This window comes from Podarcis melisellensis, assembly GCF_964234715.1.
Source record: "Podarcis melisellensis genome assembly, chromosome: 2".
Classification (NCBI taxonomy): domain Eukaryota; kingdom Metazoa; phylum Chordata; class Lepidosauria; order Squamata; family Lacertidae; genus Podarcis; species Podarcis melisellensis.
The window spans coordinates 68,436,294-68,459,809 of NC_138529.1; the positions used below are offsets into that span (position 1 = coordinate 68,436,294).

Below are 23,516 nucleotides of genomic sequence, written 5' to 3' on the forward strand. Positions count from 1 at the left end.
TTGGGGAGGTCACACTGCTTCATTTCCAGTCTGTGCATGTCCTGTAGCATTTAGCTGAAGACCTGTTACTTTTCATACCACATTCCTGTATGATTGGGGAGGCTTTTTTGGCCCATTGAACTAGAGTGCCCTTCTAGACAATAATAGTGTGATAACACTGGGGAAGCATAAAAAAAACCACACTAATAAAGTGGAATGATGTGCCAAACAAAAATTCACCACTAAAGCACTGTTACTGTGTTTACGCCATGTTGCAGAATACACCTGCCCCAAACCTGCTCTAGTCTGCAGAGGTCCTATGTGACTCTGCCCCAGGGTGTTCACAGCTTTCTAGCCAGTAGGGCGTCTTACAGCTTGGCAACTTAAGAGCAGTGAGGAAAAAGAGAAATAGGGAATCTATGCTAGGTGGCCTCTGCTCAGCAGAGGTTTTGAGCTCTAGCTTCTTGTTCCATTGCACTGCTCTTATGTGTGAGAGACGAGTGTGTGGTTCTGCATAGCTAATGCAGAAACAATGGGTGCTTTTTGAAACTAACTGGAACTAAAAAAAACCGCTTCCAGCTTTCACTTCTCTATTGAAGCTCTCATTTATTAGTCATTCTGGGGTAACCAAAGGTTATACCTGTGGTTCCCATGGCCCAGCTCACCTTACCTCAGCCAAGAGAATTTAAAAGGGAAGACAGATACACAAATGGGGCATCCTGATGTTATAGAAATGTCCCTGCAATAGAGCTGTCAGCAGATTAAGGTGTCCTTCTTTGATCAACTCTCTGTATGTAACAAATGGGAGTGATTAACTGGTTTACTAAGTGTCATTGAACATTCCTTAACATTCCAAATGCCATCCTCTATATATAACACATTAGTAATCAATCCTTGCAGTTGTGTCCAAGTTTCTTCTGACCCGCCTCACACATGAAAATTGTTGTCAGTGTTCAGTGTGGTTTGATGGTAACATGTGTCATCAAATTCAGGAAACATCACGGTGCACAAAATAATATGATGCTCTCAATACCACACATGCCAATTTAGGGCATTTTGTTCAGGGAGCTGGGTCAAGAGACAATGATTCATTTGATGTTAAGGGCAAGCCACAAGGCTGGCTCCAAGTTGGGGTGGGGTTTTTTTTGGGGGGGGGAGCTATTAGGAAAGACGCACCCAATAGGCTCTGCTCTCCCCCTCTTATTTTAAAGATAACATCTTAGCTCTTCTTAGAACATAATGGAAACACACAAGTTTAGAACTTGCTCTTTGGCCTGTTAACCTCCCTACCCCTAGTATTAGATATTTTGGATATGGTTGTGCTAACTTAGTAGTTAGTCAAAGAAAGGCTTTCTATACACAATCAAAGGCAAATCCTTTATTATGGCACAATTTTCACAGAGAACATAAGAACACAAGAGCCCTGCTGGATCAGAACAAAGTTCTAGAGCAGGGTAAGAAACAAACGTAGCAACCCAAGTTGTCAGATCTTGAAGTTTATCAGATGAAGACTAGCCAGGAGGAAAACAGCTTGCCAGTGAAGAGGCTCTTAGAGGCTTCTCTGATTCCCCAGGAACATGTACAAGTCAATGTAAACAATTAGGGGCACGTGATAGGAAAGGCTAGTTGCCAGCCCAACATAAACAGCAGGTAACAATTTTTTATATGTATGTGTAAAGAACAGTATTGGTGCTGTGCAGAAAACCCTGTTTCTCCTTTTTATCTGTGTACACCTGTGCCTCGCTCCTTAAGATGGAATAGGGCATACTCACACCCAGCGCCGTGCTCCAGTGCTGCTGTCAAACAGGTAATATTGGCCAGTGACTAGGGACATAAAACAAGGCACAACATTAGGCCTTTGTCCAGTTTAGCTCCACGTCCCCATCCTTTGCCTTCTCCATCTGCCCAACAACAATCCCACACTGTGCACTCACACTGTCTCTGCTTCAATACTTCTAGCCTGTTTTCTGCAATGGTTTCATTCATGCCTGATTTTGTATGAAATAATTTTTTTTAAAGCTACAAACGTGGAGGTTATAAGTGGCCTTGCTCTGTGGCATCTGTAGTTCATACCTAGCATTTGTTTCATTTGGAACCTTCAAACTTCCCAGTCCAGAGTCATGGCATCCTACAGGGATCTACACAGCCTGATAATATCATTAGACCCACATGGTTCTCAGTCTGTCATCCTTGCCAGAGAGCCAGTTATAGATTATGGGTTCGCTGACTGCTGTGACATGTAATCTTTCTGTCTTATTGCAGATCCAGGTCATCAAGCCTGAGCTTTCACAGCCGCCATGAACCACCATTGGCAGGATTGGCAGCAACAGCAGCAGATCTGTTCTGAGCTTATGATAATATTTCATGCTCCTGCTAATTATGCTGTTTTAATTGTGCATTTTATATGTGACTTCCTTTAGCAAGGTTTTATTTTGAATCTTATAAGTTCATATTTTAGTTTCCTGGTCATTATGCTGCTTTGAATGTGTGCTTGACTTTCTTCTGTAATATTTTATTCTGGATTGTTTTATTTGATGTTTTAATGTGGGTTGTAAACCGCTTTGAGATTTTTTTGTTAAAAATATAAAACGGTTTCTCCTGAAACCATGCCCACCTCTTAATCAGGTGGCATCATCTCACTGAGCAGCTGGCATCAGCTGATGAATGGGGGAAATTGATCCCTAAAGAAGCAGGACTGAACCACCCACTTTTCAGCTGCTGAACTGCAATGGTATGCCTGCATGTGCCTGTTCCTCGTGGGAACTGATGTGTACAGTTGGTTCCTTCAGAAAGCAGTATTGGCTTCCCCAACATCAGTTGATATGCAAAGAGGTCAGTCCTGCCCAGTTCAGATATGCACCCAATCCCTGCAGAAAGCAAAATTGCTGAGGTGTGGGGAAGTCAACCCTGCACTCTTCCAATGCAGGAGGTTGTGGCATTATTGCTCCTTTAAGTCTGGTTTATGGGAATGGGTTAGAACCTCAGAAATAATGAGCTTACATACAGCTGTCTCTCGTTAAGGTTTAAAGGCCGGTGTCACAAGGTAATTAGGTGGAAGAGGTGAATGCCCACCTGTCAACTATCCAACAGTATGATAATGTCATGTGACTGATGGGTTGCCCTACTCACCTGTCAAAATTGGTCTTTGGTCTTGGGTCCAGAAAAGGATCTGGCTCACACAATCTAAAAAGGTTGTATTCTCACCCATGTGCTAATGAAATCAGCTCTAGCTAAGGGAAGCATGGCATGGCCTTTCTTTCAATGACATAAAAAAAATGTGCATGTCACATTGATTGCTTGATGATTGATAAACTGACTGAACTGCTATAGGGTCCCCATGCTACACACCCCATGAGAGTGCTTTGAAACAATTATTAAACAATGGAGAATGAGCTTACCAGGGTCCTGGGCACGACCATCAAATTGGAGTTGCTACAGCAAGAGAGGAAGAGAAACAGATGAACTAACATTATAATCATAGTCCCAACCTTGGGTACCAAGGGCAAGGAGCACTACGAGGGAAGGAAAGCTGCTTTTGAACTGAGCATTTCACCAAGTAGGCAGTCTGCACATTTCTGGATCCCAATGGACACAAGACATGCCAGGCTCTATGTCATGCTCTATGGATTGTACACTGTTAAAACAAGTATGGTTGGCCACAATCTAGAAACATTAGCACACAGCATAAAATCCCTGACAAACTCATGGCCCCATATCAGTTTAGACCACTCTCTCCCAACCTGGTGCCCTCCAGATGCTTTGGACTATAACTCCCATCATCTCTCATCACGGGTGATGCTGGCTAGGGCTGATGGGAGTTGTAGTCCAAAACATCTAAAGGGCACCAGGTGAGGAAGGCTGCTCCACACATGGAAGTGCAGAATTGCCACAAGGCTGATTGCCAGTGACTGTTAGCAGCATGTAGAAGCAAGCTAAGTACAAACCAACTGGGGAAATTGAAAGTGGACTATGCCGTACCAGACTCAGTGCCTCAGTGGAATCTTTCGCTTTCTCCTTGCTTGGTTCTTCTGTTGTGACGTAATTTCTTTCCACTCCTTTGTCCCTACAGAATGAGAAATGTGGATCAGAAGGAACTTGGAGTCCATCAAGGCTAATGGCAGACAAAGCAATAGTCTGGATTAATCATTAAGATGAAGCTCTGCTCCACTGCAGGGAAACCAGGCTGTGTTATTATTAGGCTTAGCCCTCCCAAATCTGCCCAATTAACTCTGCCAGCAGCATCTATAGTGAAGGCTTTGGACAGCCGAGAGAGGCCCGTTCTTGAGAGCTGATAGGTCTTCAGTCTCTTGCTGGCCAAGGAAATTGTAGTCACCCTATTGCTTCTGATATCTTAAGGCTGGATACAGGAGTTATAAGAGCTTATCACTGAGAGTGACCAGAGGTGTGTGTGTTTGACAGTGAGCACCTCGCACAAGTTCAGTAGAATTCAAACTTCCCTGTTTGATGAAAGAGACACAGAGAAAAAGAGAGATAAAACAAGATCCCATAAAGCTGTGAAACCAGGCTCAAAAATATGCAGAACAATGTCTGGTGAAACTTAAAAAGCTGGGAGGCGTGAGGAAACTCCGTAGAATTCCTCACAGCCATATGGTGAGGCTTTTGTGCCCAGCATAGCTCAGAATGTTTCTCTCCATGACCGGGAGAAGCAGCAGAATGATGGCAAATGAGCAAATTTAATGAATCTGCATAAAGCATAAGGAGTGATATAATTTGTTTTTCTTAGTGCAGTTTTTGCATTGCTAAATTGGCATAGAATTTTGACAGTCTGTATCTGCTGTATATACATAAAGTTCCTGAATGTTGAACAAACTATGAAACCCACCCCCCACCATAGCAATGAGATCAACTGGGCCCTTCCAAGTAGTATGTGGTCAGTGGCTGTTATAACTCCATCTTCTTAGCTGAGATGTGCTTCAGCTCATTTCTGTACCTCCTACAAGACTTTGCCCCGTAAGACAGACCCTTCCAAGGAGTGGGGTGGCTAGCTGGGGTCTCAGCCCCTGTGAAGCCTCTAGAGGGGCGTTACTGAAGACCCCCCCCCCCGTCTGTTTTTGGAACTGTTTGTGAAAGAGAAATCCTGAAGGAGGTTGCTCTCCAAGCAAAGATGAAAAGTTTTATTGCTTTCTTCTTTTGATTCCCCCAACATCTCAGAGATCAATTAAAATATCTCTCTCTCTCTCTCTCTCTCTCTCTCTCTGTGGATCTAAAGGACAACATACATGTTTGCACCATGTGAATACATAAAGAGGGCACTGCTGCATACAATCAGCTATAAAAACTGAGTCCTCTTCATACTGCAAATAAAATACCTGCAATGGAAGAAATGGGATGCTAGCATATGAAGCACTTTGTATTTATCCCTTCCTGTAATTTGGAAGGAAAATGTAGCCAATCCACTTTAAATTATTTAATTGCAATGGTTCAGCATCCAGCATTTTTTAAAGGAAACTTGTGGAGTATTTATTCTTTTATTTCACTATTTAGAACCTTGAACTGTAAGTCTTTACTAAGAAGTAAGTCCCACTGAATTCAATGCAGCTTACTCCCAGGTAACTGTGATTGCAGTCTTATACTGCAATCTTAAGCATTTTTACTCAGAAGAAGTAAGTCTCACTGAGTTCAATAGGGCTTACTCTCTGGTATGTGCCCGATCATTATCACAGCTTCCATTGTTGTTGTTGTTATATCATACAGTCATAATACTTCTTATAATTCCTCAGATGATCTATTACTGTCTGAGGAGATCTACTTAAGACTCAATGAAAGCCAGATACACACACAGACAATTTTACTATTTGGAGAGATTATCTCTTCTCCAGCCTCTTTCAAACTACTTTTTATTCCCTTTATAAAGAAATGTGTTGAGGGGTGTGTATGTGTGTGTAGGGGTATGTGGGGGCATGTGACAAACTGGGTCTTTGACCCGAGTAACAGAAAGCCTAGTTTCGGCCCTGTCCAAGTGAGGCCATGAAAATCAACACTCCCCCAAGTTGCACAAGGCTCTGTGTCATGGATAGGGGTTCTTACTTGTTCTGCAGTAGGGGCTGAGATGTCTCTCCTGGTGCTTTCCTGAAATACAAACAACAGTGAGAGTTCTGAGAAGGTACTTAGCAAGCCAAAATGTTCCTTGAGCTCAAGAGGGCAAGAGAAAGGTTTTGGTGGCATGCAACAGATTGTAAAAGCTCACATTTTTCAAGGTAGCAGGGAGGGCAATAGAGCATTGTCTATGGGATCAGTTCAGGCTCTTTCTTGTTAAAACGATTGTTCATATTTGGTTACAGATTCGACAGGTCCCCTTCCAGAATATGCCTGGGTAACAGCCACTGCTAATGAAGACCCCACTGACATCAAAGCTGAGTCAGGAATTGATATGAAATAAGGTATAGATAGAGAAGTTTCACTGGAAACTCACCTCCAGCAGAGTCGCCAGAACAGTAAACCCAAGGCAGAAAGGAGGAGAGCTCCGGTGAGCGTAAGAACCACCACGAACCAGGGATCTGGTGCCCAATACCTCAGAGTTCTGTGCAAAGTAATGGGCTCCTTGGGCACTGTCTGAAATTAAAACAACACAAATCTAGTAGGCAGAAGCACACAAGCTCAGGCTTGTCAGGCTCCACTTGAGAAAGCCCATCAAGTCATTGGAACAAGTGGAATTATTCAAATATAAACCTTCCCATAATTTTTTCTCAATCTGTTCCTTCATCAATGAGTGGGGATGCTCTTAACCTGTAGTAAGAGGCTACTGGACTAACAAAGCCCTTCTGACCTGTTGACAATGTACTGAATATTTTTCCAGCATGGCATGCCGTGAAATAGATTTATTCCCAAATTATGATTAATGGAGGCTGCATACCCATGTACTCCCTGTTCTAAAGGTTCTTAAAAGCATTTTCACTTGAACCTGGGAGCTGCTACTATTGACTCACGGGAATATTATTCCAAAATATTTACCAAAGCATTCTGCACCAATAGAAGCTTCCAAACCATCTTCAAGTACAGGTCTTCATAAAGTGTGTTATTATGAGGATGAAGTAAGATGTCCCATACTCATGAATGCCACTCTCAACTTGGGCACTCTAGCAATTATTTCATCACGTCTGCTCTGAAAAAAAGTCCTGGAACTGTGTGTTCTCCGTTCTCACTGCACTGCAAATAATCAATGGATCTCAGTGACTACTCAGAAACACCGAGCAGTAAAGAGTTAAAGGTGGACTCTTGCTATAGTCCATGCAATAATTGCAACTCAGCAGAGCTAGCAGCCATCCATTGCTACTCTGAGATCACACAGTCACTAATTTCAATTTCCAATTCCAATGTCTAATTTCAGATGATCCAGGTGGCTTCCAAATGCTGTCAAATTCAAATTCAAGGTGTCAAATGCTGCTAAAAGGTCAAGTCATATTAGGAAGGTCGCATTCACCTATAAATGGAACTTATTAAGTAACTTATTAAGCTACCATAATGCAAGCAAGCATCCTATAGCAGACACACTTCATAGCCCAGGGATAGAGCTGTGGGTCTAGGGGCCCTGGTGCAAGTGTGACTACTCCTGTGAATCAGATTGACTCAAGGCTTCCTGGCAACAGCATGTCCTTATCTGCCCCCTCACCGTGGTGGTGGTGGTAGTAGTAGGCACTGTCGTGGTCCAGGGAGTCACGTAAACGAGAACGGTGGCGGTGGTGCTGAAGCGAGGTGTGCTCCCACCGTCTGTCACTTCCACCAGCAGCTCAAAAGTGAGGGGGTCAAAAATGCCAGGATGGTCATAAGAGAAGGTATTATGGAGCATACAATTTCCATTCATGCGAAAGCGCCCATTTGTGTTGCCTGAAAAAGAGGGAGGGGAGCACATCTACACTGCAAACCTTACTTACATCAGCTGTATATCACTTTAACTTGTTTTGGCTTCCCCCAAAAGAATCATCAGAATTTTGTAAGAGTGTAAGGAGGTCCATTTGAGCTCCAAAGCCTGCTTCACAAAACTACAGTTCTCAGGATGTCCTAGGACAGTGGTATAGTGTACTTCAGAATTTAAGTGCAGGCGTTCATTATTAGCTGTCATAGACTGGGGGCGGGGGATACATTGCCATGACCCAAAGTAGAGTCTAATTCCCCCCCCCCAACTGTGCTGATTTATTTATAAACAGCATACAGAACAGCAGTTCAAAGCCCACTACCAGTTTATTAGGATAAGTGTGACTGTAGACCTATGCATAATTACCTGGGAGTGAACTCATTGGTGCTTACTGCATAGGTGTAACTTGTAAAACACATCTGAGCTAAGATGTAACTTTTAGTTTTCCGTTGTGAATGCAAACCGTCTATCTAAATTGTAACCATTTACCTGCTAATGTGAAGCAGGAATCTACTCAAAGAAAAAGAGAGAAGTATGTAGCCTCTGTGCAATTATTTTCCTCGTTCTCTGATCTCCTCCACGGTGATTTGTCAAACTTGAAAACCTCATTATCACCTAGTCCACTTGGCAGAGCAATGAGAACCAGTCAGTTATTCCTGGCACTCTGGCAGGTTATGCCATTACTCCAGCTCTGAAAGAAGCTCCAGAACTATGCATTCCCTCCTTCTCTACACCACTGACCTGAGGAGGAAGAACTATTAAACCTCCTTAAGTGTATGGTGCACACTCAATATTTGTCATCAGAAATGCAACCCTTGCTGCCCTCTTTGCATAGGCTTGCACTCTCAGGCAGACCTTCTCATGTTTTCTGCTACTTCAGTTCTGCCTTGAGAGTTCCAGCTTCAGCACACCATTAAGTTCCTGTTTTCCTCCCCTGACGGCTATCTAGCTCAAACAGTAGCCCATATCTGCTAAATCCACCTCTGTCCTTCAGCAGCTTCACTCAGGAGTTGGAACCAAAGAATGTCACAGTTTAGGGTAGATTCTTTGTTGCCTATTCCCTAGGGCTCTGCCTCAGCCATTCCATACCTCCAACAATCCTGTAGGCGAGTTCACTTCGTTCATTCTTTTCCGTGCATTGCAGATTAGTGACACACGTAGTACTTGTGGAAAGTATGAAACTCTGATAAAAGGGTGGATTACACACAGGGGGCTCATCATTTATATCCTAGGAGTAAGGAAAGGGGTTGTGTTTATCGGCACAGAAGTCCTGGAAAGGATTGTTCCCGAACTCCCATCTCCCATTTGCAATTATCACCGGTGCTCCAAGAAGCGAGGTTCCATGCAAGGACCCCTTCATGTGCTGGGCTTCTCACATTACCCGAAGTGTTAAGAAGCAATTATAACCCATGCTTTTGCAGCGTTCTATGTGAACCAAGCAACAGCCAAAAGATGACATAGAGCAGGTGTCTACAGAACACAGCACTTGATTTTGGCAGGAAAGAGTTTACTTTCTGCAATTTAATTTCCCAAAGTTCATTTCAGATTCTGGTCTGAGCCAATGAAAGAATAATTTAATGTCTTGAATGCTAGGGCCTCAGTGGGTTGATCATTTCATTACCCATAAAACTACCCATTGGCACCAAGGGGAGCTTCCCTTTTGGGGCAAAAAACCTGTTTTGAGGACCATTGATATTCATTAGGACTATGACCTAGGAAGAAACAATTAAGCAACTTTCACTGTATACTGAGGTCAGGATCCTGAGCAGGCTGTTAACAGCTGCTGTATGTACTGTAGTTTTATTTTTATTTTATTAAAAAAAAATCCCAGTTTTTCAAATTTTAAATAGTAACCATCAAATTTGATCACATACACAATTATTTATACTTCCCTACTCCCCTTCCTTGGTTTTTTATACAAACATTTTCAAACTGCATTTCTTCCTTAACTCAACTTCCTCCTTAACTTGTAAAAAGTGCCGATTCTGCCAATCAAAGTGGTTGAGTGGACACATGTGGGGTAAGGTGATCTCATAGATGACCTAGTCCCACTCAAAGCATTGCAACAACCTCACTCTACTCACCCACCTGCCAAGTCCAGTTACCTGCACATTAATGGTGATGTTACACAGACTCGTCTCCGGCGATTCAGGATTTACGCCATTATCAAAGTCCCTTAGCTGGATGACCAAATGATATGACTTCTGCTTTTCATAATCCAGTGGTCCCAACACATAGAGCTCACCTGTGCCACAAAGATAAAATTGTGCATTTATACTACAGTGGTACCTTGGGTTACATACACTTCAGGTTACAGACTCCGATAACCCAGAGATAGTGCTTCAGGTTAAGAACTTTGCTTCAGGATGAGAACAGAAATCATGCTCTGGCGGCACAGAAGCAGTGGGAGGCCTCATTAGCTAAAGTGGTGCTTCAGGTTAAGAACAGTTTCAGGTTAAGAACAGACCTCCGGAACGAATTAAGTACTTAACCCGAGGTACCACTGTACTTTGTAATAACAGCCACTCCCAGGTCCATATTCACAACTGCCAAAGCTGAATCCTCACTTCCATTCTTCCACCCCCTTGATGCAAGTATGGTAGGTAGTTAAAAGGGTGTTAAATGATCTGCTTGAGATGATCTTGAGTATGGGCCTTGGGAAATAGAAGGCAAAGTGTTGTGAAGCATGGGCCATTATTCCCTAGCAAAATCCTCTGGAGTTCTCTAGGCTGACGGGTTCAGTCCCAATCTGGGTGTGTGTGAGAGGGACGAACCTTCATCTAAATCAAAATGCAAGAAAGCCCAATTAAGTCAAGAGCTGAAGAATAAACCCAGACAAGTGGTGTGTTATATAAAACCAGGAAAGTGGGGCTAAGAGCACGTGACATCAGTTTACCTGGATATGTCATACACGATTCCAACCCTTTCCTTACCTGAGCGACGGCCAATGTAGAAAACAGAGTCCTCTGAACCCAGGATGCTGTATATGATGTTGTTGAAAGGATAGTCTCGGTCAGTGCCATTGATGCTGCCAATGAAGTATCCAAAGCCTACATTCTCTGGAACACTAAAGAATTTCCTTGAGCACTCTGGTTTGTATTCATTCACTCGACTTACTGTCACCAACACCTGCACTGTGGCTGCAGGGGACAGAAACAAATCTGAGAAGCCTGCGTGACTAGGGACACTTTCAGACTCATTATTTTACAAGCAAGATTCAATCACATACTGGCAAATTCAGGTTGCACAGCTACAGTTGATTTGGTGCTGTTGCACAACACTTCCCCCATCCCTGGGGAAAAATCCTAGACTTTTTTGTGGTAAGGAAAGTGATATGGAAATGCACTGGGAATTATGAGATAAATACTGCCTGATATGACATCATATAACCTCCCCATTAAAAAAATCAGGGATAATACTCAAGGAAGTGGATGTCATAGCAACTCCCCATATAATTTGTACAAACCAATCAGGATGCTCAATAAATATGGAAGCAAAATCTCGAGCTTCAGCAGGCTAAGCTTTGGCTAGGAACTGAGAAACCAGCCTACATAACCATTAGCAAAATGCCTGGCTCAAATTGGACATGATAGCTGCAGGCTTGCAGGTTTCAACTTTAATTTAAACCCAGTTACATGTAACCAGAGGAAGTGGGGTCTGATTTTTCAAGCAGGAGGGATGTGTGAACAGAGCACTGCATACCTGTCACTTACCTCCCTGTAGCCTCTCTTGTCAGGGTCTTTTGCCCCAGCTGGGAGGTAGCCCTTGCGTAGAGGTGCTCAATACAAAACCCCCCCCATATACCTACCCCATTCACTTTAAAAACTGTGTCCCTCTAAACACTGCTTGAAATGTGATTGGGGCAGATCCAGATTTAAACCAATAGGTCGTCACCTCGTGTGTAGTTTTAATTATTTGGTGATGGGCCAGAATCTGGTGTGGTATGGCTCTCACAACCACCCAGTCAAAGAGTTCACTGTTTTGTTCTTACAACCTGCCTCCGTGACCCTCATCTAGCCGGTTTATACACTTATATATTCAATGTTTGCAATTCTTAGACATATTAACTGTCTATGAATCCATTGTGGATACCACATTTCTCTGCACATTCATTTTAACTGTTTTTAAAAATCCAGAAAATTTTCCGTACAATTCTCATGTTTGTGTGCTTTAATTATTTCCATTTTATTGGATGTTTGTCAGTTTGCTATTTGTAGTGTGAAGTATGTGTCCCTTTGAGGGTGGTCCGTGCTGGGCTTTATGTTTGATCCTCTGTTTATTTTTTGACACAGACCACATGCAGTTGTTGCTTGTCCATGACAAATTTGTTTAGTAACAGTCTGCCTTCATGTACCACAGAAGACGTTTGTGGGACTTCTTCTAAGGTCAAATCAGCCAACAACTGTAGTACATGACTGTAGTCAATAGCCCTGTAGTACATGACGTACATTTTCTCTATCAAGAAATATCAACACAAGTCATTATTATCTTCTTTATGCTATTGATAAAAGTATGATTATTTATCAACCAGCCACAAGTAAAAGGGCAGATGATTTGCAGAATTTCTACAGCTGCTTTGAAAGTTTCCCTTATTGTTTAGCCATGACTTTTATGGTATACAATAATTGGTGGTTCTTATCTCCCTGTACGCCCAGGACACAATAAAATTAACAATAAGCACACTGATTTCAATGCAGGGTGGCAGGCATAGTCTTATGTCATGTTCATTGAATTCAATCAAACTTGAAAATACTTTGGTTGCATGGCACCTTTGGTTTTCAGTGGTAAGCCGTTAACAAAGTTCATTGTTGAGCTACTACTTGGTTTGTTTTCAGTCAGGTTTTTACAAATTGTTCATTAACCAATGTGGTCAGGCAACTAAAATGTTCAACCTGGAGGCTTCTTCCAACATGTTTTCTTCATTGGAATGCTTTTGAAGGCACTTGGAAAATGTAACAGTGTGTCAGTATTTGCTGTTCTCTGTAGGGTTGTGGCAAATCAATGTTAACTACACTTTGTTGCTTCTTCAGGTTTGTGCAGAAGTGGAATGTGGATTGCAGCTTTGCACAAATACATCCCTTCCTTGTTCAAACATCCCCAAAGGAAGAGATTGTTTGCAAATCTGTTTCTTTATTCCTAGTAGATGGCTGTATCGAGATGGGCCCACGATATGGGTGGCCAAGTCAGGTGAAGTGGTACAGAGAGGCTACTCTTAAGAACAGAGCAAAATGGTACAATCAAGGCTGTGTATTTTCTGTGATTCCACTTTTGCACTAAAGAAGCACAGAATGTGGTACTGGGCTCAGAAGTTAGCACCCTAAGGCTCTTACAGCACCAGCCTAACTATGACTACACAGAGATAAGTCCTATTGAATTCAGTAGGGCTTATTCCTGGGTAAATAGGGTTCGGATTGCTGCCTTAGATTTCTTTCCTTTTTTTTAATTAAGGGAGATTTCTAGTTCATCAGGCTGCAAAGTACAGAATCATAGAGTGACAGAATTGGTGCTTAAAAGGTCATTAGCCCAAACCCTCAGCTGATGCAGGAAACTGTCTGCTACAGCATCCTGGACAGATGGCCATCCTGTCTTTCCTTAAAAGCCTATAATGAAGGAGAGCCCATCATCTTCCAAGGCAACCTGTTCCACTGTCAGGTGGCTCACAGGGTGAAGAAGTTATTCCTAAAGTTTAATCTAAATTTTCTTTTATTGAAATTTGAACCCATTGTTCAGGTCCTAAGTCTCTGGAGCATCAGAAAACAAAATTGCTTCATCACCTATGTGACAGCCATTCACATAGTTGAAGATGGCTATCATATTGCCTCTGAATCATCTTCAAAGTGTCTGGTAAAAATATCTGAAGCCAGAGCTGAAGCTGAGTAGAATTTGCAGTGGTCAGCAGCTGACAACAACAACAGCTTGTTTTTTTTTATCCCGCCATCCGACTGGGTTGCCCCAGGCACTCTGGGAGGCTTCCAACAGAATATACAAAAACACAACTGAACATCATACATTAAAAGCTTCTAGATACAGGGCTGCCTTCAGATGTATACAGAAGATTGTATAATTACAGTGGAACCTCGGTTTTCGAGCGTCTCGGAAGCTGAACAATTCAGAACCCAAACACCGAAAACCCATAAGTGAATGCTTCCGTTTTCAAATGCACCTTGGAAGTCAAACGGCTTCTGAGGCGTGTTTCTCCATTTTTGCAATGGAATTTGCTGACCGCCCATTGTGCCTCGGTTGTCGAATGTTTCAGAAGTCAAATGGTCTTCCGGAATGGATTATGTTTGACAACCAAGGTTCCACTGTATCTCTTTGACATCTCCTGGGAGGGCATTCCACAGGGCAGGTGCCCCTACCGAGAAAGCCCTCTGCCTGGTTCCCTGTAACTTCTTGCAATGAGGAAATCACCAGAAGGCCCTCAGAGCTACAGCTCAGTGAGGTCTGAGCTGAGATGGGACTTTGCATAGCTTTTTACATAATATACAAAGGTAAGAGAACTCAGGTTTCTTGGTACAGATTTTGGATTCATAAAAGCCAAAAGGAAAGCACCCAAGTGGTGTGTGTGTGTGTACTAACAGAAGCCAAAGCTGAGAGATACAAAAGAAATGCATAATGGGGGGGGGGGGAATGCTGTCTTCTACTATAAATCCAAACTCCAACTTCTTATGAAACATATGCAAACAGGTTCATTAAAACACTCTCACTGCCTACTGAACACATACCATCTGGCCTATAATTTAGTTCTGATCCTCAGCAAGTGCTTGCTTTGTCCCTGCATTTCACTGGGTTCCTAGGTCCTAGTACTAATCCAGACAACAACCATAAACATGATAGATTTACCTTTGCCAACAGAGAGCTCCAATGACTGTTTCTGCAGTGAGGATTTTACCAGGGAAGTCACCTCTGCCCTCTGATTCCTACCATACCTCAAAGCAAGCCAATCAAGGAGAGATCTTGCTGAAGTCCTGATTTCCCATGACCTTCTGTGTTCAGTATCAAAAGAAGACCAAACCCAAATAACATTTGACTGACAGAGCAGTACGCACTGTTTTGTGGAGGACTTCCATCATCAGTCACTAGAATGGTGGCTTGGTACTGGAAGTTAAGGTTGGCCATAGCTTCAGAGTCACAGTCCAAAGTGGTGTTCACCTGCCAGGACCCAAGGACAGAAAGGTCAGGACCATATGGGCACATCTTATACTAATAGCATCCTCTGCCAAGGGGAGATGCTTAGTCTGGGAAAATGGTAAACTCATTGTTAATTAGAGATACCACACTCATTATCTCTCAGGTACCCAGAAGTGACTGAATTGGAATTAAGCAGTACTCTGAGACATTTTGCCCCCAATTCTGGCAAAACTGAGAGAATGGCTAGGTATGTTGGATGCTACTCAACTATTAAGCCTTGCTGACTCTCCCCACTCCCTCTCCCTAACATATATGATGAAAGAAATAAGTCCATTCCAAGGGCTTACCTGTAGTTGTGAGTGCCTCATTTGGAAGCTATAGGGAGGGCTCTGGCTGCCCTCCATTATTTCGTAGTGAAGCCTATCTCTGCCACTCTCTACATCATTACAAGATGGAGATGGCAGTGGCGTCCCAATGGGTGTCGTCTCTGGAATCTCAGTCCTAGGATTAAGCAGCAATAGCCTCAAAGAGTAAAAGATGCAGAAGGATAGAAATGGTGATTTGAAAGGAGAGAAAAATCTCCTCCTCCTCCTCCTCTCCCCTTTGCCTATGTTTCTCAATAACCTCTCTTAGAGCTGATCACTGATGACAAGACAAACAGAAGCTCAAGCATGTCAAGGCTTCTCCATAGGGCTACTGTTCTGTCAGTGGAAAGAAGACAATTCTTGTGCTCTGATTGCTCTGACTCATTAGCCCTTAAGATCGTTCTTACTTCTGGATCAGGGGTGGGAGACCCGTGGCCCTTCCAGAGGTTGCTGATCTTCAACACACCTCATCCCTGTCTGGAGTTGATAGCAGCTGAGGCCAAATCACATCTGGAGAGCCACAAGTCCCCACCACCGCTCTAGACCCAATTCTCCTCTCAGAGGCATAGTTAATCCAGGGGTCAGCAAACCTTTTCAGCAGGGGGCCGGTCCACTGTCCCTAAGACCTTGTGGGGGGCCAGACTATATTTTGGAGAAAGAAAAAAAAGAACGAATTCCTATTTCCCACAAATAACCCAGAGATGCATTTTAAATAAAGGGACACATTCTACTCATGTAAAAACACGTTGATTTCCAGACCATCTGCGGGCTGGATTTAGAAGGCGATTGGGCCAGATCCGGCCCCCAGGCCTTAATTTGCCTACTCATGGTTAAACCCATGGATCCTCTTATACCCTAAATACTGCTATACCCTGCTGTGCATAGCAGGTAGGGAGAGACCCTCAAACTCTACATTTCTTTTGCTGGCTCAAGCTTGAGTAAGATCCTTTTGCTCTATGGAGACTTACACAATTACAGCAGGGGTGCACAGAGGTCCTTGCAGGTTCTGCCGCTTTACTGTAATGTTGACGGTGATGGTGGCTTTATCTGTGGGATGCAGCATGTTGTAGGCTTCCACTGTGAGCAGGGTTTCAGTTAGGTCTGGATAGCGTCTCAGATTTAGGTCATACGTGTTCCTGATTATGCCTGTGTCTGCATGCAAGCAAGAGACTGGCTGTGATCACTCCTTGAGGGTAAGATGGCTGACATAGTTTGAAGACCATTGTTGATGACCACCACAGAAGGCCCAGCCCTCCCTGAGGCTGTGTGGGTTCCATGCCACATCCCTGGATTCTCCTTACCTGGTTCAATGGTGAAATGCCTTGTGGGCAGAGAGGAGATGATCCGGTAAAGCACATTTTCCCCACTGGCATTGACTCTTACAATAGGCTGGAGGGGAATTGTGTTTTCTGATACCGATATTGCTAATGATGACTCCCTAAATCATGAAGAAAAGAGTGTAAGCCCCAGGTGCTATAAGCCACCCCATCTACTCATAGTTGAATATTCCTGTTTTGGGATAATACAGGAAGCAGAGCATTAACAGGACAGCAAGGACTTTTAGAGTCATGTTGAAAAATAGGAAAGTGAGTTATGGCTGCTCCATGCAACTCCAACAATATGTGTGGCATCAAAGGGAAGAAAGAGAAAAACACACCTGAATGTCCTCCCTGCTCTATGCTTCCTTCAAAGAATTTGACGTAGTGCGATGACCCAGTCCCCAATACAATGGTGGCTGGTGGTGTTTCAGAGAAGCTCACACTCCTCACTGCTCTTGTTGTGCTGCCCAGGCCCATGGGACAGAGGAGACAGTAAACCTGTCCTGACACTAGAGGGGATTTGCACAGCTCCCTTACAGCAAGTCAATAATCTCTCCTAATTCAGTTTCTGCTCTCAAATCCAGATCATCTCTACCACCTCTACCACCAGGGACTGGCAGCCGCTAGTCAGCAATAGCCTCTCTGGCATGGCACTTGAAAGGATGTGGGTGGGAAAAGCGACACTCCAGGTATCACAGGGACCTGCTGTTTGTCTACTCAAAAGGCTGTCAGAGCTAGGGCTTTCCTTCTCTGGTACAAGTTAATGAGAGGGGAAGTGGATGGGTCCCACATGTGCCCTGGAATGGGGAAGCCCGGATCAGTAGCCTCTTGCCCTGGCTCAAATCTCTGATGGCCTGAATGTACATTCCTTACATCAAAAGTGATTGCTTTGTGAGGTGGCGATATTTTAGAGGTGCCAAAAAAGCACTATTTTAATCCTTTGCAGTGTCACAGAAGTGCAACTCTCAGGTCCAGTGTGACTAGACATGATCTGGGAGCGATGCCCCAGCACTCTCTACTCTGTGGTAAAAGTTTCTTAAGCACACCTTTCTTATGATATTGCATAACCACCAGCGGTGGCAGAACATATTGGGGCAAGTAGCCCATGCCTTAAGTTTATGCTGTGGTGAACTTGGAGCCCAAGAGCCTTTGTATCCCTCTCCCCACTGTTTATTCATAAAAGTGCCCTATACCAGCATATCATAAAATATCAGGGTGGCATATAACCATATAACACCATTAAAAACAACAAAGGAACAACTCAACTCACGTGAAATTGACTTGCTTGTGGTAAACAGGCAGCACCTTCACTGCCAGAGTCCTGCGGCAGCTTCTCCCACCACTGTCCGTTACCACAATGACCATTGAGAATGTCTGCAGGGAGAAGGGCATGGCATGAATTTACAAGTAGGAGGGATAGGTCTAGTCAAAAGCAAGCTCTTAGTATGTTGCTGGGTCCAAGAAGAAGAGTTTGGATTTGATATCCCGCTTTATCACTACCCGAAGGAGTCCCAAAGCAGCTAACATTCTCCTTTCCTTTCCTCCCCCACAACAAACACTCTGTGAGGTGAGTGAGGCTGAGAGACTTCAGAGAAGTGTGACTAGCTCAAGGTCACCCAGCAGCAGCAGGTGGAGGAGCGGAGACGCGAACCCGGTTCCCCAGATTACGAGTCTACCACTCTTAACCACTACACCACACTGGCTCCTAGGGAGGGAAGACTGACGTGCCACAGAAGCCCCAGGAACAGAAAGGCACAGTACCTTGAAATGGAGAATGTCATGTTTTGTTCCTACTGCCTTATCATACCAGGAACTGTTTGAGTCAGCTTTCTCAAGCCCTATGCTTTTAGTAACAGTCTTGCATGAGAAGCAGAAGCCTGCTGCATGGTTTTTCCTTCCATAAACCGTTGTGTGTGTGTGTTTTTAGCATCATTTGTGTGGCCCCATCCAAATGATGCCTTTTAATGAAAAGAGGACCTGGGGAAAGGGAGGTGAGAGTCGCAGGGCTAGGAGGGAACATCTGGTGAGACAAAGATCCACACCATATACTTAAAGCACATCCAATGCATATTTAAAGTGCAGGTTGTACTCTGAAGAATCCTGAGGACTGCTGTTTCTCCTTCACAGAGCTACAGTTCCCAGCTCCCTTAACAAACTACAGAACACTTTTGAAAGGGGACAGAGCTGGGGAGTGGCAGGTTATAAGGACAGTGACATTGGCAGAACATATGCATAGGTACAGTAAGCAATGGAACACACCCTGCCAGCTTGCTCACGACTGAAACCCATGGCAGGTGCCAGCACTCTTCCATCTCCAGTTATGATGAAAGGCAGAGAGGAATTCTCTATGGAGAACTGTATAAAAAGAAAATAAAGTTAGCTGGGGAAATTGTTTCTTTATTTGTTTTAAAGAAAATCTCATCCCCTAAGACTTAGATCCAAAGACTTAGATCTCCCCCTCTGCCTGGGGCACTGTTAGAATATGCCACATTCCAAATTCTCAAGCCTTCTCTCCATGGCCAGACACACTACTTGAAAATTCCCTTTACAAGACACCCCCTCACCAACTATAGGTGAAGGGACCCCTGACCATTAGGTCCAGTCGTGGCCGACTCTGGGGTTGCAGCGTTCATCTCGCTCTATAGGCCAAGGGAGCCGGCGTACAGCTTCCGAGTCATGTGACCAGCATGACTAAGCCGCTTCTGGCAAACCAGAGCAGTGCACGGAAACGCTGTTTACCTTCCCGCCAGAGTGGTACCTATTTATCTACTTGCACTTTGACGTGCTTTCGAACTGCTAGATTGGCAGGAGCAGGGACAGAGCAACGGGAGCTCACCCCGTCGCAGGGATTCGAACCGCCGACCTTCTGATCAGCAAGTCCTAGGCTCTGTGGTTTAACCCACAGCACCACTCGCGTCCCTCTCCCCAACTATAGTCCTTATTTATTTAAAAGCATTTATTTAAGAATAGTTTATAATGGTTTTATTTTTATTTTTTTAAGTCTTCCAACATTCCTGCTTTCGCAGCAACAAAGGTACTTACAGTCAAGTTGCCTCTGCCTTCCCTCTTCAGTACAATTTGGTAGATGAACTCTCCAGGGCCAACATCCTCTGAAACGCCTACTGGTTTCTCTCCTGCAGCAGTAAAAGAGATGGGAGCAGTCAGACTCTTGCCCTAGTTAGAATCTGCCCCTTTGACAGCACTGGAGCCCTCTGCAGGCTGAGCTTCCCACTGGCACGTGCAGCCCCCGAGTCCCTTCTTCTAGCACTGGCAAGTCTACTATTCAAATCTGCCTCCCCATGGTTGAACAAAAACCAGCACCCTCCTTGCCATGTAGGATCTGCCACATGTTGCTAGAGAACTCACTGCCTCTCAGTGCCTGGTAGCAAGACCACCACCCCTACCCTCACCACACCGCAGTGCTGTACCATATTAAAAGTCTTCTCACCATGGCACCCTTGTCAGGGCCTTAGGATGAAATACCAGGGCTATTGTGATAGCCTTACCTATGTATTCAGGTCCACTGCCACACTCCAATCTGTCTGTTGCAATGACTCGAATGAAGAGCTTAACTTCGACTGGCGTGTCACTTGGGCAACTTGCACTGAATGTCAAAACATACTGATTCACCCATCTAGCATCCAGGGCAGCACTGGGACTAAGGCTCACCTGGAAGCCAAAAGAAAAAAAATCTCAGCATGTGTTGCACCTCTCTTCCACATGTTCAATCCTGTTGAACAGCCCAGTGTTGGTGTTGCCATGGGCACCAATCAATAGATGTCCATATGCCAGATAGGTGCCCAGGTGCCAGGTGGGAGGACGTGGCATGTTGGAATGGCCTAATTTAAGTAGCAGCAGCAACTAAAAGTCTCCCCCTTTGCATCCGTCAGTAATATTTGGGGAGTAGTTCTGCATACTTGTGGGAAGGAAAGCAGCTAATTGCTGCTGCTTCATATGTAGGCATCAATGCAATGAAACAGGTATGAAACAGTTTTACACTTGTAGTGAAGACATGCTCTATGCTTATGCATACTAGTTACATGTTCACATACATTAAAAATCAGTTACAGATAGGTAGCCATGTTGGTCTGCCATAGTCAAAACAAAAAAAAATCCTTCCAGTAGCACCTTAAAGACCAACTAAGTTAGTTCTTGGTATGAGCTTTCGTGTGCATGCACACTTCTTCAGATAAGTGTGCATGCACATGAAAGCTCATACCAAGAACTAACTTAGTTGGTCTTTAAGGTGCTACTGGAAGGAATTTTTTTTGTATTAAAAATCAGGTTACATTTGCTAAACAAAAGCTGTATTCCATGACACAATACTAGTTAACAAAAATGACACTTAACCTGTTCAATTCTTTTAGGTATGTTTAATTGATAGACTTTATTAAATATTCTAGTCCCACAAGAGGCTAGTTCATCTTGATTGGATTGAAATATCTGGTGTGCAGTGCAGCAGGACAACAGCACTATTGACTCACGAGTCCCAGTTCAAAAATCCCCACTAAAATGTGTTTTAAAATGCCACAGAGGGAAAGAGTCCCTGTACTCTCATAGAACATATTGGCAGGAAAAGCTTTCCCCTTGCGTACACACACACACACAGAATTGACTACAAATTTACAGGTCTTTTGTACCTCATAGATGTCAGGGGGTACAAAATTTGGCTGATTGAAAAAAGATGTGGTGGGGCTTGAGGTCTTCAGATTTACTGCAGGTGGATCGCTGGAGTCTGTACAGTTGCCAGTGAAGTTGGCCACGGTTGTACCTGGTGTCAAGCTGTCTTCTAGCACCACAGTGTCTGGGATGCCCTCAATCACTGAGACAGAGACAGCAATGAGAGTATTGGGCCCATGGCACCATTGACTACAGCAGAGAAAAGCCCTCTTTGATAAGCATGCATATGACATGGGTAATTTCCATGTTTCTGAAATATAGGCAGGTTGCTTTCATAAATGAATGGTAAAATCATAGAACTGTAAGAGTTGGAAGTGACCCTGAGGGTCATTAGGTCCAACCTCCTGCAATGCAAGAATTGCGATATGGCTCCAAGAACAACTCAGGTAAAATGTCATTAACAAATAAACAAGACTGAGGACAAAAGAAAGCGAGAAGAAAGCAAATTTGCAAGACACCCCAAAATGGAGGATGAATGAGCAACAGGAACAGATCCTAACACCACTGATAGTGATCATTCAGCAAACATTGTTAAACTGACGCCCTGTTATGTTCTCAATAGCGGTTTGGATCTGGGCTGTTCATGCATTGTTATTGCTGTGTATTCATTGTTAATTGGTTATGCCAACTCTTTTAGCTAACTGTATAAAAGAATATTATTATTTTTTGTATTCATTCAACTCCAGAGCAATTACAGTCTGTCTCTTCTCATCTATAGTGAAGATCTGGCAGCCTAAGAGCAGCCTAGGGTACTACAATATTATGTTTGCAGGAGAGAGGCTGCCTTGCTCTGATCATAGGCAGCTTCCCCCACAGTGTATCGTAACAGCACTTTAGGCACTCAGGTGTCTGTATGCCCATCTGGAGGTGCATGTGCTCAAACATACACGCTTGGCTATAACCCATGTTTGCCTGCATTAAGAACAGCCGACTTTGTTTTCACAGCTGTTGTGCATCAAAGCCTGCTTTTGCACAGCATAGGGTGATCTTCCTTCCCCTGCCACTGGTCATAGGTCTGTTAAGTAGGGAAGTGTGGAGGTTTCCTCTCCTTACCTACATCTCCGATGGCTGGATCTAGAGCCGTGGGGTGGGGGTGGGGAAACACAAGAGAAAATACTGTTATTATCTACCAGGCATTCAGTTCAATTAGTGAGCAAACATTCCCTCAGCAAACATACTCCCCAACCAAAAGCAAAGGAGCCTGGGGTTCCCAGATGTTGAAAGAGAGAACTGAGGAAGAAGCAGGTTGTCATATGGAAGAAAAAGCTCTGCCTGTGGAAATGCCACCTTCTACCTGTTCTCCATTGCTTCTGGAAGTAATCATGCATATTTCTGTTTCAGAGAGTACTCAGGCAAACGCATGGACCAATCTCCTCAGAGGGAAGGATTAGGAAACCCTTGACGGACTGGGCTGTGGTAATGCTCTCATGGCATCTAGGGCTGTCAATTCTTCCCCAGCGCCATGTGCTCAACATAAACCACCACCACCCCGCTAGCTGCTATTCTTTTAAAAACACAATAGTTTCTGGCCATGGATAACTCATGCTACGTCTAGGCTGACCTTGATGAGCCAAAAGTCAACCATAACATTTTGTGGTTGAGCTGTGACTTTTAATAATACATTGTAAATGGTTGTAACCTACCCAGGGACCTCAGGTGAAAAGCTGACTAATACTAACAACAACAACAACAACCCATAGGGACACCAATTCTCCTGTCTCTTGGTTCCCATGTCCTAACAGCTAAATCTAATTTGGGAATGGGGATCCTCCGTTGAACAGATATGGAGCAGGAGCTTCATGCATGATGGAGCTGAGATCCCCATAACTCTTACCTATAGTACAGATGCTGAGGAGCAATGTGAGAGGCAAGGGCCACCCTGGTTCCATTTTGCAAGGACGCTCCAGTCCAGCCTGTGTTCTGTGCCTTTGTCTCCTTAAGTTGCCATGTTGGGTTGCTAAGGACATTGGGTGGGGCAGAGGAGGGCACAGCAAGGCTCAGCTCAGTTATGGGAATTGCCCAGCCCTTCTCAACACATAGTGAGGAAAACATTTTTTTAAAGAAGAAGAAACCTTGAGGCTACAAGTCAGTCTGGAAAGCACAAAGAGAAAGAGACTGAGGGCTCAACCATACTTACCCTTGCTCCGCTTTTTCTAGGCACAGTGTCCA

General features: G+C 44.0%; 1 protein-coding gene across 2 annotated transcripts; it reads right to left on the bottom strand.

Moving 5' to 3' along the window:
* Window positions 1-1,329: 1,329 nt before the first annotated feature.
* Window positions 1,330-23,425, bottom strand: CDHR4 (cadherin related family member 4). 2 transcript variants are annotated; one of them, XM_081900172.1, is made up of 20 exons: window positions 23,182-23,425; window positions 22,401-22,421; window positions 21,308-21,489; window positions 20,174-20,336; window positions 19,710-19,801; window positions 18,927-19,022; window positions 17,938-18,041; window positions 16,650-16,786; window positions 16,317-16,500; window positions 15,331-15,484; window positions 14,902-15,004; window positions 10,786-10,992; window positions 9,958-10,097; window positions 8,942-9,080; window positions 7,610-7,824; window positions 6,413-6,552; window positions 6,028-6,069; window positions 3,958-4,042; window positions 3,378-3,411; window positions 1,330-1,803 (listed from the first exon to the last, which is right to left on the bottom strand). In XM_081900172.1, the coding sequence occupies exons 1-20, from the start codon at window positions 23,312-23,314 to the stop codon at window positions 1,748-1,750; spliced, it is 2,427 nt and encodes an 808-aa protein (XP_081756298.1). In that variant the 5' UTR covers window positions 23,315-23,425; the 3' UTR covers window positions 1,330-1,747. The 2 variants fall into 2 exon arrangements, with proteins under 2 accessions (XP_081756298.1, XP_081756299.1); XM_081900173.1 differs by lacking the exon at window positions 22,401-22,421 and having other exon boundaries at window positions 23,182-23,423.
* Window positions 23,426-23,516: the final 91 nt, after the last annotated feature.

What these genes read in the sequence shown, in the direction of transcription:
- CDHR4 (XM_081900172.1), bottom strand. Translation starts at nt 23,314, where the DNA reads ATGTCCTTAGCAACCCAACATGGCAACTTAAGGAGACAAAGGCACAGA. An exon ending in CAGTGGACCTGAATACATAG is followed by an intron (nt 19,802 to 20,173) that starts GTAAGGCTATCA and finishes TTACTGCTGCAG; the next exon opens with GAGAGAAACCAGTAGGCGTT. An exon ending in TGGTCGTGCCCAGGACCCTG is followed by an intron (nt 1,804 to 3,377) that starts GTAAGCTCATTC and finishes TTATGTCCCTAG; the next exon opens with TCACTGGCCAATATTACCTG.